The following is a 12,350-nucleotide window of genomic DNA, read 5'->3' on the forward strand; positions in this document are numbered from 1 at the left end:
GCGAAGTCAGAAATTCTCAAAGGATCTTGTGGTCAAAGACCACAAACTCAAGCAATCTCAACATCAAAGCTTAAATTAGTGGATCAAATACAGGAAGTCCTTGGTTTACGACAGTCTTGACGTACGACCTTTTGAGTTTATGATGCTCACTTGCATAAGAACTTAAAGAAATTGAGACATGAGTGTTTCAGCTAATGCCGTTAGCATCGTACTTATAGACTGCGTGGGTGAACTAGTTCTAGACTGGCCTGGAACAATTCTTTAAGAGGGTAGAGAGGCCTGCAATAGATCCTGTATCCTCTACATCAGCTGCTTCTCAAGATGAAACACCTGTAGTACAGGCAGAATCATCTCCAGTGTCTCCTGCGTGTTCCTTAGGCAATCCTGATTCACCTGACCCAGTATCTCCAGCACCTTCTGCAGGTTCTCCTGCCTCTCCAGCTTCCTCCTCCCAATAGGTCACTCTCTCCCACCTTGCAATGCCCCTTCCAGTGTGCAAGCCAACCACAGGAATAAAGGTAAGGAATATTTTTTTACTCATTTTTTCTGTTACTAAAGTTCAGTGTACAGTACAGTATATTTATGTCCTTGTGTTTTTCCTGTGGCTTAGTTGTGTTTTTATGTTCTAGATTATGATTTTACAACTATGTTAGGATAGATAAGTGACTTAGACTAGGGTGTGTTTCAACTCACACCAAAATCTGGGTCACGCCACTGTCATAGGAACAGAACTCTGTTTTAATGCAAGGACCCCCCTGTACTTCAGATAAGCACCCCCCTCAGGTAGCTACTCATCTAAACTGAGTTTTAATAAAGAAACCTTGCTTTTCCAATTGGCATCAGTGTAAAATACCTTTTTCAGGATGATATCAATGTAGCCTGCAATCAACTGGGATATTTGCTCTCCCTCGGTGGTTTGTACTGAATAGTAACTTTCCTGATACTCCCCAAAATCCTGGGGATAAAAAAAAAAACAGCATTAGAAGAAATATAACTATATCAGATATATCAGCAATTTTAAAGGTGAAAAGGTCTAGATTCAAAATGGCATAGATTCGACATGTCTCTGCTCTCCCCCCTCGAAATACAACCAAACACCTGAGGACTTATTGGACAAACAATGGTAAAGGGCTCTGGGAGCTAGCTGAACTAGCTGGGGACCTCAGGACTTGAGAATCCACGGCTGGTGAGTTCTTGGGTTTTCTTTAATATCCCTTTACCACCCACAAGGCTGGGTACTAGAAAAGCCTGACCCTTGCAACTTCCAAAAAGCAGTTTTTGAAAAGCCTGTTCTCGCTGGCTGTTATAGTAAACATAAAATCAAATTAATATAAAATGTAAAAAGGAAACTAACAGTGAATTAGATGTAACCAGTTATGCCCTTTTGAGATAACTCCGTATTTTTTAACTGCCAATATCGTATGTTAATTAATGTGATTAACTAATGTGTATTTTACGTAAAAGCCCACTATGAAAGGCCTGATTACCAAGGTGTAGCGAGTTTACTCCCTTTTCTGATAACTCCATCTGTCAACCTTATCGAGCCCATGTGTGGCTTGTGTTTGACGTGTGATAATATAACCCTATGATGTGATGAGGGGCCAAACCAGAAAGACGTAGCTGGGGTGAAGATCAAGGTAGTTGCCTAAGACTCCCACGCAGACTCCATGTCGCCCAACGAGACCCTTCGGCAACTGCCGCAAAGCACTCTGCCTCTCCAAGCAAGTTCGTTCAGAGCCTCACTGAAGCGAGGTCCCATACTTAGCCAACTACTCGTCTTAACCATGAGTGAGTTAAAGTCTGTTAATTAGCTCGCTATGGGTGTCTTAGCCTATTCAACTGGCTCCTAATTATTTTCATTTACATTGTGAAATATTAGAAACAAACCCAGCTAGAATAAAAATAGTATTTTATCACAACACTGCCCAAAGATCAGATGAGCGGGAGCCCAATAGAAACGTAGTTGGGAGTCCCAACCAGCTCCATGCAGTGGCAGCTGCAGAGAGGGGAAAACCCAGGCCACCCCAGCCCCTGGTCCACAACCAGGCAGGCAGATGGTCTGATCCTTTTGTAGCAGTGGTCACAGTGAAGCCCTGTCTCAGAAGCATAACAAGACTAAGGTCCATTGGTTTTTGATTGCCCCAAAAAGGTCACCCAGCAACAGCAGGTGGCCCATGGAAGTGCCTTCTTCCCTTCCAGACAGCAGCAAGGTTTGAGCAAGAATCCTAGCAGTGTCAAAAGAATGAAGGAGTCCAGAATAGCACCGTGAGGGTTCAGAAAATAAATTGTCATTATAACTAAGGCTCACCAAGGTAGGCTAGATAAATAAGGTGACTTGTAAAACAGAAGAGTTAAATAAGATCAAGAGTCTCCTAATACATAACCAAAATATTTAGGACTCTATTCAAAATCACTATATCAAGAACAAGGACAATCTGACTAGGCAGTGGCACAGTGTACAGTGTTGAACTGGGATGCAGAGGATCCAGGTTTGAAACCCTGAGGTTGCTGGCTTGGGTGCAGGCTCATTGAGCTTGAACACAGGCTCAACAGCTTGAGCGAGGGGTCACTGGCTTAAGCATGAGATCATAGACATGATGACCCCATGGTCGCTGGCTTGAGTCCAGAGGTTGTTGGCTTGAAACCCAAGGTCGCTGGCTTGAGCAAGGGGTCACTCCCTTACTGTAGCCCCCTGTCAAGGCACATATGAGAAAGCAATCATTAAACAACTAAGGCAGTGGGATGCTCAAACTTTTTGAAGTTGGGGAGCATTTAAAATCCTGCAAATAATTGTAGGTGCACTATATACAAATTTCTGAGAAATATAATAATTAAGTCAAATATTAAAGGAAAAAATATAAAGTCCAAGCATGCTTTTATGGTAATTAAACAAAATAAATATGACAAAATTAAATTTATTCTGACATTAAAAAACACTTTTATGTTACATTGAGTTATGCTTTTTAGAATTTGTAAAAAAGATGGTTAAAAAATAAAAAAAACCAAAAAATTTATCTTTTTATATATATAGATACATTCTTAGTAAGATTTAGTAAATTCGGCAGGTCCTGGTGCAAATGTGTTAAGTTTTTTCATTCTTGTGTTTATGAGAAACAAGAGCCTGATGTGTCCTAGCCATTTCTTCAATGTTTGGGCATATATTTGAAAAGCAAACTCTCATGTCCTCATCAATACATTGAAGAATTCCTCTCTTTTTACTCTTGTGTTGAAAGTAGAAAACCCTAATTCACATAAATAGGATGTTAAAAATTGTAGTAAAATGTTCAAAGCTTTTTTAGATATTGCCACATATTCTTCTTTTATAGAAATCCCGAAGGCTTCAATAGACAATTCCTTATGTTTAATCATCAATCCAAAACCCGCATCATACATTCATCTTAACTTTACACCAAACAAAGAATAGAAGAAACATTGCCTCCAGTCTTTCTGGGGAACAGGGGGGGTAGTGTAAACAATCCAGCAACACAGCTTAACAGCCTTTTGCAGCCTACTCAGGCAAGTGAGGTGGGGGGTTGGGCAGACTGTCAGCTTACAGCCAATTCCCTACACCTCTGTCCCCCCAAAATCTAAACTCCAAAAACCCTGTTGGTTTTTTGGTCCCCAACAGGCACATATTTCTCTGGAATACCATAGAGCGCACCTGGAAATCTTCTAGGGTGCACCGGTGTGCCCTGGCGCATACTTTGAGAACCACTGAACTAAGGATCTGCAATGAAGAATTGATGCCTCTCTCATCTCTCTCCCTTTCTGTCTGTCCCTATCTGTCCCTCTCTCTGACTCTCTCCTTGTCTCTGTCAAAAAAAAAGAAAAAAAGAACCAGGACAACTACAATATGAATAAGAAAAGATAATCAATTGATGCCAATGCTGAGATGAATCTGATATGGCTTTCAAAGTAGCATTCATAAAAAATGTTTCAACTATCAATTAGAAATTTTCCTGAAACAAATAAAAACATTAAAAAGTTTCAGAAAAGAAACATAAGTCATTAAAAAGGGCCAAATGGAAATGATAGAACTGAAAAATGCAATAACCAAAATAAAAAACTCACAGGACAGACTAAATAGTAGTGAGGAACTGAGAGAGGATAGAATCAGAGAACTTGAATTTACTCAGAACAATAGAGAAAAAGTGGACAACACAAACAGAGCCTCAAGGATTTATGGGACAATAATAAAAGATCTAACATTCATATCAACCTCAGAATACCAGAAGGAGAGGACGGTGTCAGACCAACAGAAAAACGATGAAGAAAATAAGGTGAAAATACTTGAAAATATGCTGGCTGAAAACATCCCCAAATTAGTAAATGACATAAACCTATAAAATAAAGAAGCTAAGCAAATCTCAAATAAAAGAATCCCTAGGAAATCCACACCATGAACTTTTGAAAACTAGGGACAAGAAAAAATATTTAGAACAGCCATAGAAAAGTGATAAATTATTATCAAGAAACAAACATGCTCTGTGTAAGTGACCTTAACAGAAAATTCTAATCTGAAAACATGGAGGCCAAAAAGAAGTGATGTGACATTTTTCAAGTGCCTAAAAAAAAAGAACTGCCCATTTCAAATCCTGTAGCTGGCAAAATTAACCTTCACCTATGAAAGGGAAATAAGAACATTTTCAGACGAAAAAAAGAAAACTAAGAGAATTTATTGTTAGCTGACCTACCTTTAAAAAATGGCTAAAGGAAGCCCTCTAAACGTAAAAAAATGGTGACAGAAGAAGGTTGGGATTTTTTAAAAAAAAAAGAACAGGATGGATAAAAATAGAAATAAGTTTAATAGACTATGCTTTACGTCATAAGTTTTTAAAATCATTTTATGGTTGAAGCAAGTTATAATACCATCTCATGTGGTGTTAAGTGTACATAGAATACTTAAACAATTATACTTAGAAAGTGGGGAGTGTAGAAAGACCTAAATATAAATAAGTTTTCTACACTTTACAAGAAGTGGTAAAACACTGACACCAGTAGGCTGTACCATATACATAGTCCCATATGGATATGGTAATAACTAGAACAATCCCAAAGAACACTATACAAAGAGATACACTCAAATACATAAATAAATAAAAATGAAACTATAAAATATCATATGTTAAAGTAACCCACAGGAAGGCAAGAAAAACATAGGAAAAGAAATAGAGGCGATAAACAGGAAAAAAATATATAAAATGGTAGACTTAAGCCCTAATATATAAAAAATTAGCTAAAAATCCAAATGGACTAAACATTCCAATTAAAAGAGAGACATTGACAGGGTGGATTTAAAAATAAACCACAACCCACTCCATGTTCTCTTTAGGAAAAACATTTCACATATGACAATATAACTAGGCTGAAAGTAAAAGGATAGGCCCTGACTGGTTGGTTCAGCAGTAGAGTGTCGGCCAGGCGTGTGCAAGTCCCAGGTTCAATTCCTGGCCAGAGCACACAGGAGAAGCACCCATCTGCTTCTCCACCCCTCCCCCTTCTCCTTTCTTTCAGTCTCTCTTCCCCTCCCACAGCCACGGCTCCATTGGAGCAAAGTTGGCCCGGGGTGCTGAGGATGGCTCCATGGCCTCTGCCTCAGGCGCTAGAATGGCTCTGGTCCATCGGAGCAACAACTCTGATGGGCAGAACATCATCCTCTGGTGGGCATGCTGGGTGGATTCCGGTCAGGCACATGCAGGAGTCTGTGTCTCTGCCTCCCCTCTTCTCAATTCAGAAAAATACAAAAAGAAAAAAGAAAAGGATAGAGAAAATATGACATGCAAACATTGATTTTCAAAAGTGGCAAAAGCTATACCAATATAATATAAAGAGTTTCAGAGCAAAAAAATCTACTAGGCAGAAAAAAAGTAACAATAAAGCAATTCTTCATTAAGAAGATAAAGGAATCCTAAATGTATAGGAACCAAACAACAGAGTTTCAAAATACATAAAGCAAAAATTAATAGAGACGAAAAGAGGTGTAAAAAATCCAGACTTGCTCTTGTGAATTGAGAATAACCAGACAGAAAGTTAACAAGGATATAGAAGATTGGAACACCACCATCAACTAACAGGATCTAACTGACAGGTATAGAGCACTTCACTCAGCAGCAGAATATACCTTCTTTTCAATCACTCAGAGAACATTCTACAAGAATGATCATTTCCTAGGATATAAAACAAATATTAAAATGCTAAAAAAAAAAGTAAAAAATATATATGTTCTTTGACCATAATACAATCAAAGTAAAAATCATTAACACAACAGAAAAATCTCCTAATACTTGGAAATTAAATTAAGGCCAAGAATAGGAGGAAGACAAATATTCCATATTACAAGCCTAAATCCAACATTATGTTTTAATAACAATAATGATAATTCACTGTTTTTTGCTTGAGGTAGATACTGATTGAATAAAGCAGTACTTGGCCCAAGTTTAAAAAGGCCAGTATTATTAGAGGATATATAATAAAACAGCTATCCCCTGCCCTACACATTCCCGCCTTCACTTACCAGCTTCCCACCCCCACCCCAGGCAACCACTGTCAACTTTTTAAGCAGATTTTTCAAATATAAGTCCTCACCTAACATCATAGGTAGGTTCTGTGACCTTATAGGAAGCAGCGTATAATGAAACACATTTTACCAAAGGCTATTTGATATAAACAAGAGCTAAGTTCCTAGGGCATCTCATCAACATTATAATGAAATGACAGAATTTGAGGATCTGCTGTATTTCTAAATAACAAGCTTATATCAATGTCTTGACTTTTCTACTTTAGAAATACCCATAGCTTCCTACAATAAAAAATGAGGCTGTAGTTCTCTGAGTATGAACACTCATTTGTAAGCGCTCTGCAGTATCACTTTTGCTGACTCTAGGAGCAAAGATGGTATTTTTTCCTGAAGATTTCTTCCAACTGGCACAAGTCTACCCATTGATGATCAAGTTAGGTAACGCCACATCCTTATACTTTTATTTCTGATGCCATAATAGGAGATCTGGCCTCAGTGCCAGCTGATGTTCAAGAGTTCAAAAGAGCTGGAGAATAGTACACTTCAGAAGTTGTGAAGAAATTGACAAATTTTCATGTTTTTAAAATTTTTCTTATTGCTCAACTTGCCCTGTGAATTCCCACATGTATGTGTGACTGTCAGTTAAGGCTGCACAGGTCTACTCTCTGAGAGCAAGTACTGAGGTTGGGAGGAGGGGCGCAAAGTTCTGATGGTCTATGGAGCACACACATTGTTTATATTTCCCATGTAGTTCACTCTGGGCATTCTATACTTAGCCTGTCGTTTGATCCTAGAAACTCTGTGAAACAGGTGTTACTATCCCCATTTTACAGCTGAGGAGATTAAGGCTCAGACAGGACAGGTTACTTGAGCAAGGTCAAGGAGCTCAGAAATGACAAGCTGGTTTGGAATATTATACCGAAAGTCTGTGCTTTCCCCACTATACAGCATGATCTCTTTCTAGGCAGGCTGGGCAAACACACCTCAGCAAAAGGTCACGATTCTTAGAAACTTCCAAACATCCAGAGATAAAGAGGCCTTTGCATAAGCCTCACAGCACTTAAAGAGTTTCCTTTTATGGGCATGCTAGTGGGGGCATCAGGGACACAGAAGACTGAGAACCTGTGCATGGCTCTTTCTAGTTAAGGAGCTGAGACAGTCTTACTGAAAGCACCAGAGAGGAAGGGGTGACCCAGGAGACCCAGCTTTTGTACATCTCCATCAGTTGTGGCCCGCCCCCACCCCTACCCCACAAACCCCCACCAGCTCTCCCCCTCTACAATGATCGCTGAGGCCAGGGAGACCCAGTGGGCTCGTCCTGTTTCTCCCAAGGTCACATGGGCCCCCTCGTTGGCCTCTGCCAGTCCCTACCAACGTGAAGCTCTTGGGCGAGGCTGCCCAGCGCTTGACCGTGGTGAGCGGCCACTCCTGCAGCACTTCCTTGGTCTTCTCGTCCACGCGCATCACCGAGTCCTTGGTGATTCCCAGCAGGCGGGGCACCAGCTTATTCTTGCCTTTCATCTTTTCCTGAAACAGGACAGACCAAGAGTCAGTGTTCTTCCTCTGAATACATCAGATTTTGTCAAGTAATCGATGATTTTGCAATATTTTACCTGTGGTCAACTTAGGCACACTGTGTTTCAAAATAGGCAAGATGACTGACCCTTAAAATTCTTTCATGATTATTAGTTTTAATAATTTTTTAAAGAAACAGTAATCATGATTATTAAAATAATGGATCCCGAGATGACGTCAGAGTAATGGTGCGATAGGAAGCGATACCGATAAATCTCCCCAAAAACTCAACAAGATCTTCAACCAGAAACAGAAAAATCTATCCTTGGAGCCTCCAGATGTTCCGCAATATACTTGAAGGTATGGTCGAGCGAAAAATTGGCTAAATATATAATCAAACCCCAAAGGAAATAGGGGTTTGATTATATACTCCGCCTTCCTCACTAACCTAAACAGGGCTGCTTTCACCGGGAACTGAGAATATAGAAACTGAGGCGGGCAAAGGGGGTGAATAGATCCAGGCCGCGGCACAAACAGCCGAACCAGGCTGTGGCACGGAGATCCAAGACGAGGAGAAACTGTGCCTGTGGCAACCCGGGCAATACAAGCTAACACTCATGCCAAACCCAGACAAAGAAAGACAAGTGAGGCAGCCATTCGCCCAGATCTCCTGGTTGGCGCATGCAGATAGTGGGTGAGAGATTCCTCCAAGCACCTTGGGAGTGGGCGCCCGTGTTATCCTACAGAGAGGCAGAGTCAGAGGCCTTTGTGTGGGCTGAAAAGCAGAATCTCTGGGCCGCCCCAGCACCCTGGAAAAGCCGCGCACGGGGAGGGAGCGAGAGCCAATTACAACGCTGGAACTTCTCCGTGCGGGCGGAGGGCTCTCTCGGAGTGTGACGCGGCCGGCCTGATATCCTGGTCGGCGCGCACGGAGAGTGGGTGAGAGATTCCTCTGAGCGCCTCGGGAGTGGGTGCCCGTGTTATCCCACAGAGAGGCAGAGTCAGGGGCCTTTGTGTGGGCCGAAACCAGAATCTTGGGACCACCTCAGCACCCTGAAAAGGCCGCACACGGGGAGGGAGTGAGAGCTAATTCCAACGCTGGAACTTTTCCGTGCGGGCGGGGGTTTCACTCAGAGTGTGAGACTGCCGGCCTGATATCCTGGTCGGCACACACAGATAGTGAGCGAGGGATTCCTCCGAGCGCCCCGGGAGTGGGTGCCTACCCATGTTACCGGACAGAGTGGCAGAGCCAGAGGTCTTTGAGTGGGCGGAAGACCCGCCTGATTATGCTAGCAGCTCTGACTGACTGAGCCTTACCCAGAGCCCTGTGCTGAGTGGGAATAGAGTGGGGAGTTTACAGCTCTTTGAGCCTCTTACTATCCAGGCAGAGGCAGCAGCAACCCCATAGCTGGATTATCAGGCTACTAATTGAGGAAGAAAAGACTAGGAGAGAGGCTCCAGGAACACAGACTCTCTCACTGTTGGAGCCTACAAATGCTAATGAGCCTCGCCTGCCAACGAGACTGAAGCCCAATACATGACATCGCCATAGAGACTTATCAACTGCAAACCTCTACCTGAGCATGCCAAAGGGGCAGAACCCGGGGTACAGAGTCACCGACCAGGAAGAGGGAGAGAAAAGAAAAAGCAAGAAGATAACCTCTCAAAATCAAGAATAATCCACAGACTTTATAACCTATCCCATTTTATTATATTTGTTTGTTTGTTTCTTTTCATTCTTGATTTTTTCCCCCCTCTTCCAATTTGGTCAATTAACTCTCTGCAGGTCTTACTCTCTCCTCTCCTTGAACTGCACTACCCATAAGTGTTACATCTCCCATTATCTTTTCTTTCCTCTTCCTTTCTCTCTATGAGGGTTGCACTCCAAAACCCTTAACTCTCTTTCTCTCTCCTTTTTTTTCTTTTTTCTTCTTTTAGTGGTTCCCTCTTTTTTTTTCTCTCTTTCTTTTCTCCCTCTATATTAGTTTCTTCCTTTCTCCTTTACATCTCCTCTCATTCAATCCTTAATAACAAACAAATTATCTTATCTGGGACTCAAACTTATGTTTGTGGCATTTTGGGGGGTTTTTACTTCACTTTTTTAACTCAATAGTAGTACTCCCAACCCTGGCTCTCCATTTTATTTAGTTCTTGTTCCACTAAATACAATAGTAATTTTTTAATCCCCCCCCCATTTTCCCTTTCCCTCTTATTCCTCTCATCATATCTCTTAGTCAACCAACACCTAAAAGCAAATCATTTTATTCTTGACCCAAATTTTTTCCTTGTTTGCATTTTGTGGGGTCTATACCCCCTTCTTTTGCCCCTTTATTACATCTCCCCAATTCAGGCCCTCCATTATAGGCATTGTTTGTTCTATTTAGTACAATATAATTCACAGTTCACCACAAGATTTTCTCAAGAAAGAGGGGAGAGGAGAGGAGAGGAAAAAAGGAGGGAGGGGAATAATTTTCTTTCTTTTTTTTAATTTTAATTTTTTTTAAAAACTTTTCTATTTTTTATTTTTATTTTTTAATTTTTTATTATTAAATCTCATTAATACTATCAACAAAACCACCCTCAGATGCCATTAAGGAAGAGAAAATCAAATATCATGAATACAAAAAGAGAGGTAACACAGATAGATGAGGAAAAATCTGTGGAGAAAAAATTTAATATATTGGAAACCTCGGAGTTAAATGACAGAGAATTTTAAATAGAAATCCTAAAAATACTCAGAGATATACAAGAAAACACAGAAAGGCAATTTAGGGAGCTCAGAAAACAACTCAATGAACACAAAGAATATATTTCCAAGGAAATTGAAACTATAAAAACAAATCAAACAGAGATGAAAAACTCAATTCACGAGCTGAAAAACGAAGTAACAAGCTTAGCTAATAGAACAGGCCAGATAGAAGGTAGGATTAGTGAAATAGAAGACAAGCAACTTGAGGCACAACAGAGAGAAGAAGAAAGAGACTCAAAAATTAAAATAAAATGAGATAGCCCTACAGAAATTATCTAACTCCATCAAAAAGAATAACATAAGAATAATAGGTATATCAGAGGGAGAAGAGAGAGAAAATGGAATGGAGAACATACTCAAACAAATAATATATGAGAACTTCCTGAGCCTGTGGAAAGAACTAAAGCCTCAAATTCAAGAGGCAAACAGAACTCTGAGTTTTCTTAACCCCAACAAACCTACTCCAAGGCACATCATAATGAAATTGGCACAAACCAATGGCAAAGAAAAAATTCTCAAGGCAGCCAGGGAAAAGAAGAATACAACATATAAAGGAAGGCCCATTAGATTATCATCCAATTTCTCAACAGAAATCCTACAAACTAGAAGAGAGTGGACCTCAATATTTAAAGTCCTGAAAGAGAGGAACTTTCAGCCACGAATACTATACCCATCAAAGCTATCCTTCAAATACGAAGGAGAAATAAAAACATTCACAGATACAGAAAAGATGAGGGAATTTATCATCAGAAAACCCCCACTCCAGGAATTACTAAAGGGGGTTCTCCAATCAGATACAAAGACAAAAAAAAAAAAAAAAACAAAGCCACAAGTAAAAGCTCCAAGAAGAACACAATGAAACCAAATTTAAACTGTGACAACAACAAAAAGAAAGGGGGGGGGGAGAGAGGATGGATATTAACAGGAGCAAAGGACGATGGAGTGCAAAAGTACTCATAAAATAGTGCACTACAATGAACAGGGGAGGAACCCTTTTCATTACTTAATGGTAACCACCATTGAAAATAATGGATCCCTACCTGTAACTCGCAACTGAACAGATTCAAAATAAGTTAATAATTTAGGAGAAACATATTGGTGACTATTTTTATGATTGCTGGGTGGGAAATGAGACTTTTTAGCATAAACACCAAAATAAGAAAACCACACAGGAAAAGATTAATAGCTTTAACTACAAAATATATTAATTTCAACATATATAAGTAGAAGAAAAGGAAAGAAACCTCATCATAAACAAAATGAAAAAACAATGACTAGGGTATAAATATTTACAAGAAATACATAGGTAAATAATTCATAGTCTGTGTCTGTGAAGTTATCATGAATCAACACCAATGACTAGCAAAGAACCAAAACAAACTGTTTAAAATAATAAAGTAATTAGACAATAAGTAATAAGCAATTGGATATATTTTCATGTATATAAAATGGCAGATTAAAAAAATTAATACTTATAATTGAAGAAGGTATACGGGAATCATTATTGATGGGGATTTAAAATGGCAAAGCCTTTATGGAAGAAAATGTGTTGGTTACAATCCAAAGCTT

General features: G+C 39.9%; 1 protein-coding gene across 6 annotated transcripts in view; it reads right to left on the reverse strand.

Annotated features, from left to right (window-relative positions):
- TLN2 (talin 2) overlaps positions 1-12,350 on the reverse strand; it is a 484,588-nt gene that overhangs the window by 170,598 nt on the left and 301,640 nt on the right. For all 6 annotated transcript variants that reach the window (XM_066274650.1, XM_066274649.1, XM_066274645.1 and 3 more), the window contains 2 exons: positions 7,889-8,044; positions 854-955 (listed from right to left, as the gene is read on the reverse strand). In XM_066274650.1, the coding sequence (XP_066130747.1) occupies positions 854-955; positions 7,889-8,044 (258 nt within the window). The remainder of the gene's footprint in view (positions 1-853; positions 956-7,888; positions 8,045-12,350) is intronic.

This window comes from Saccopteryx bilineata, chromosome 4, assembly GCF_036850765.1.
Source record: "Saccopteryx bilineata isolate mSacBil1 chromosome 4, mSacBil1_pri_phased_curated, whole genome shotgun sequence".
In the NCBI taxonomy this organism is placed as follows: domain Eukaryota; kingdom Metazoa; phylum Chordata; class Mammalia; order Chiroptera; family Emballonuridae; genus Saccopteryx; species Saccopteryx bilineata.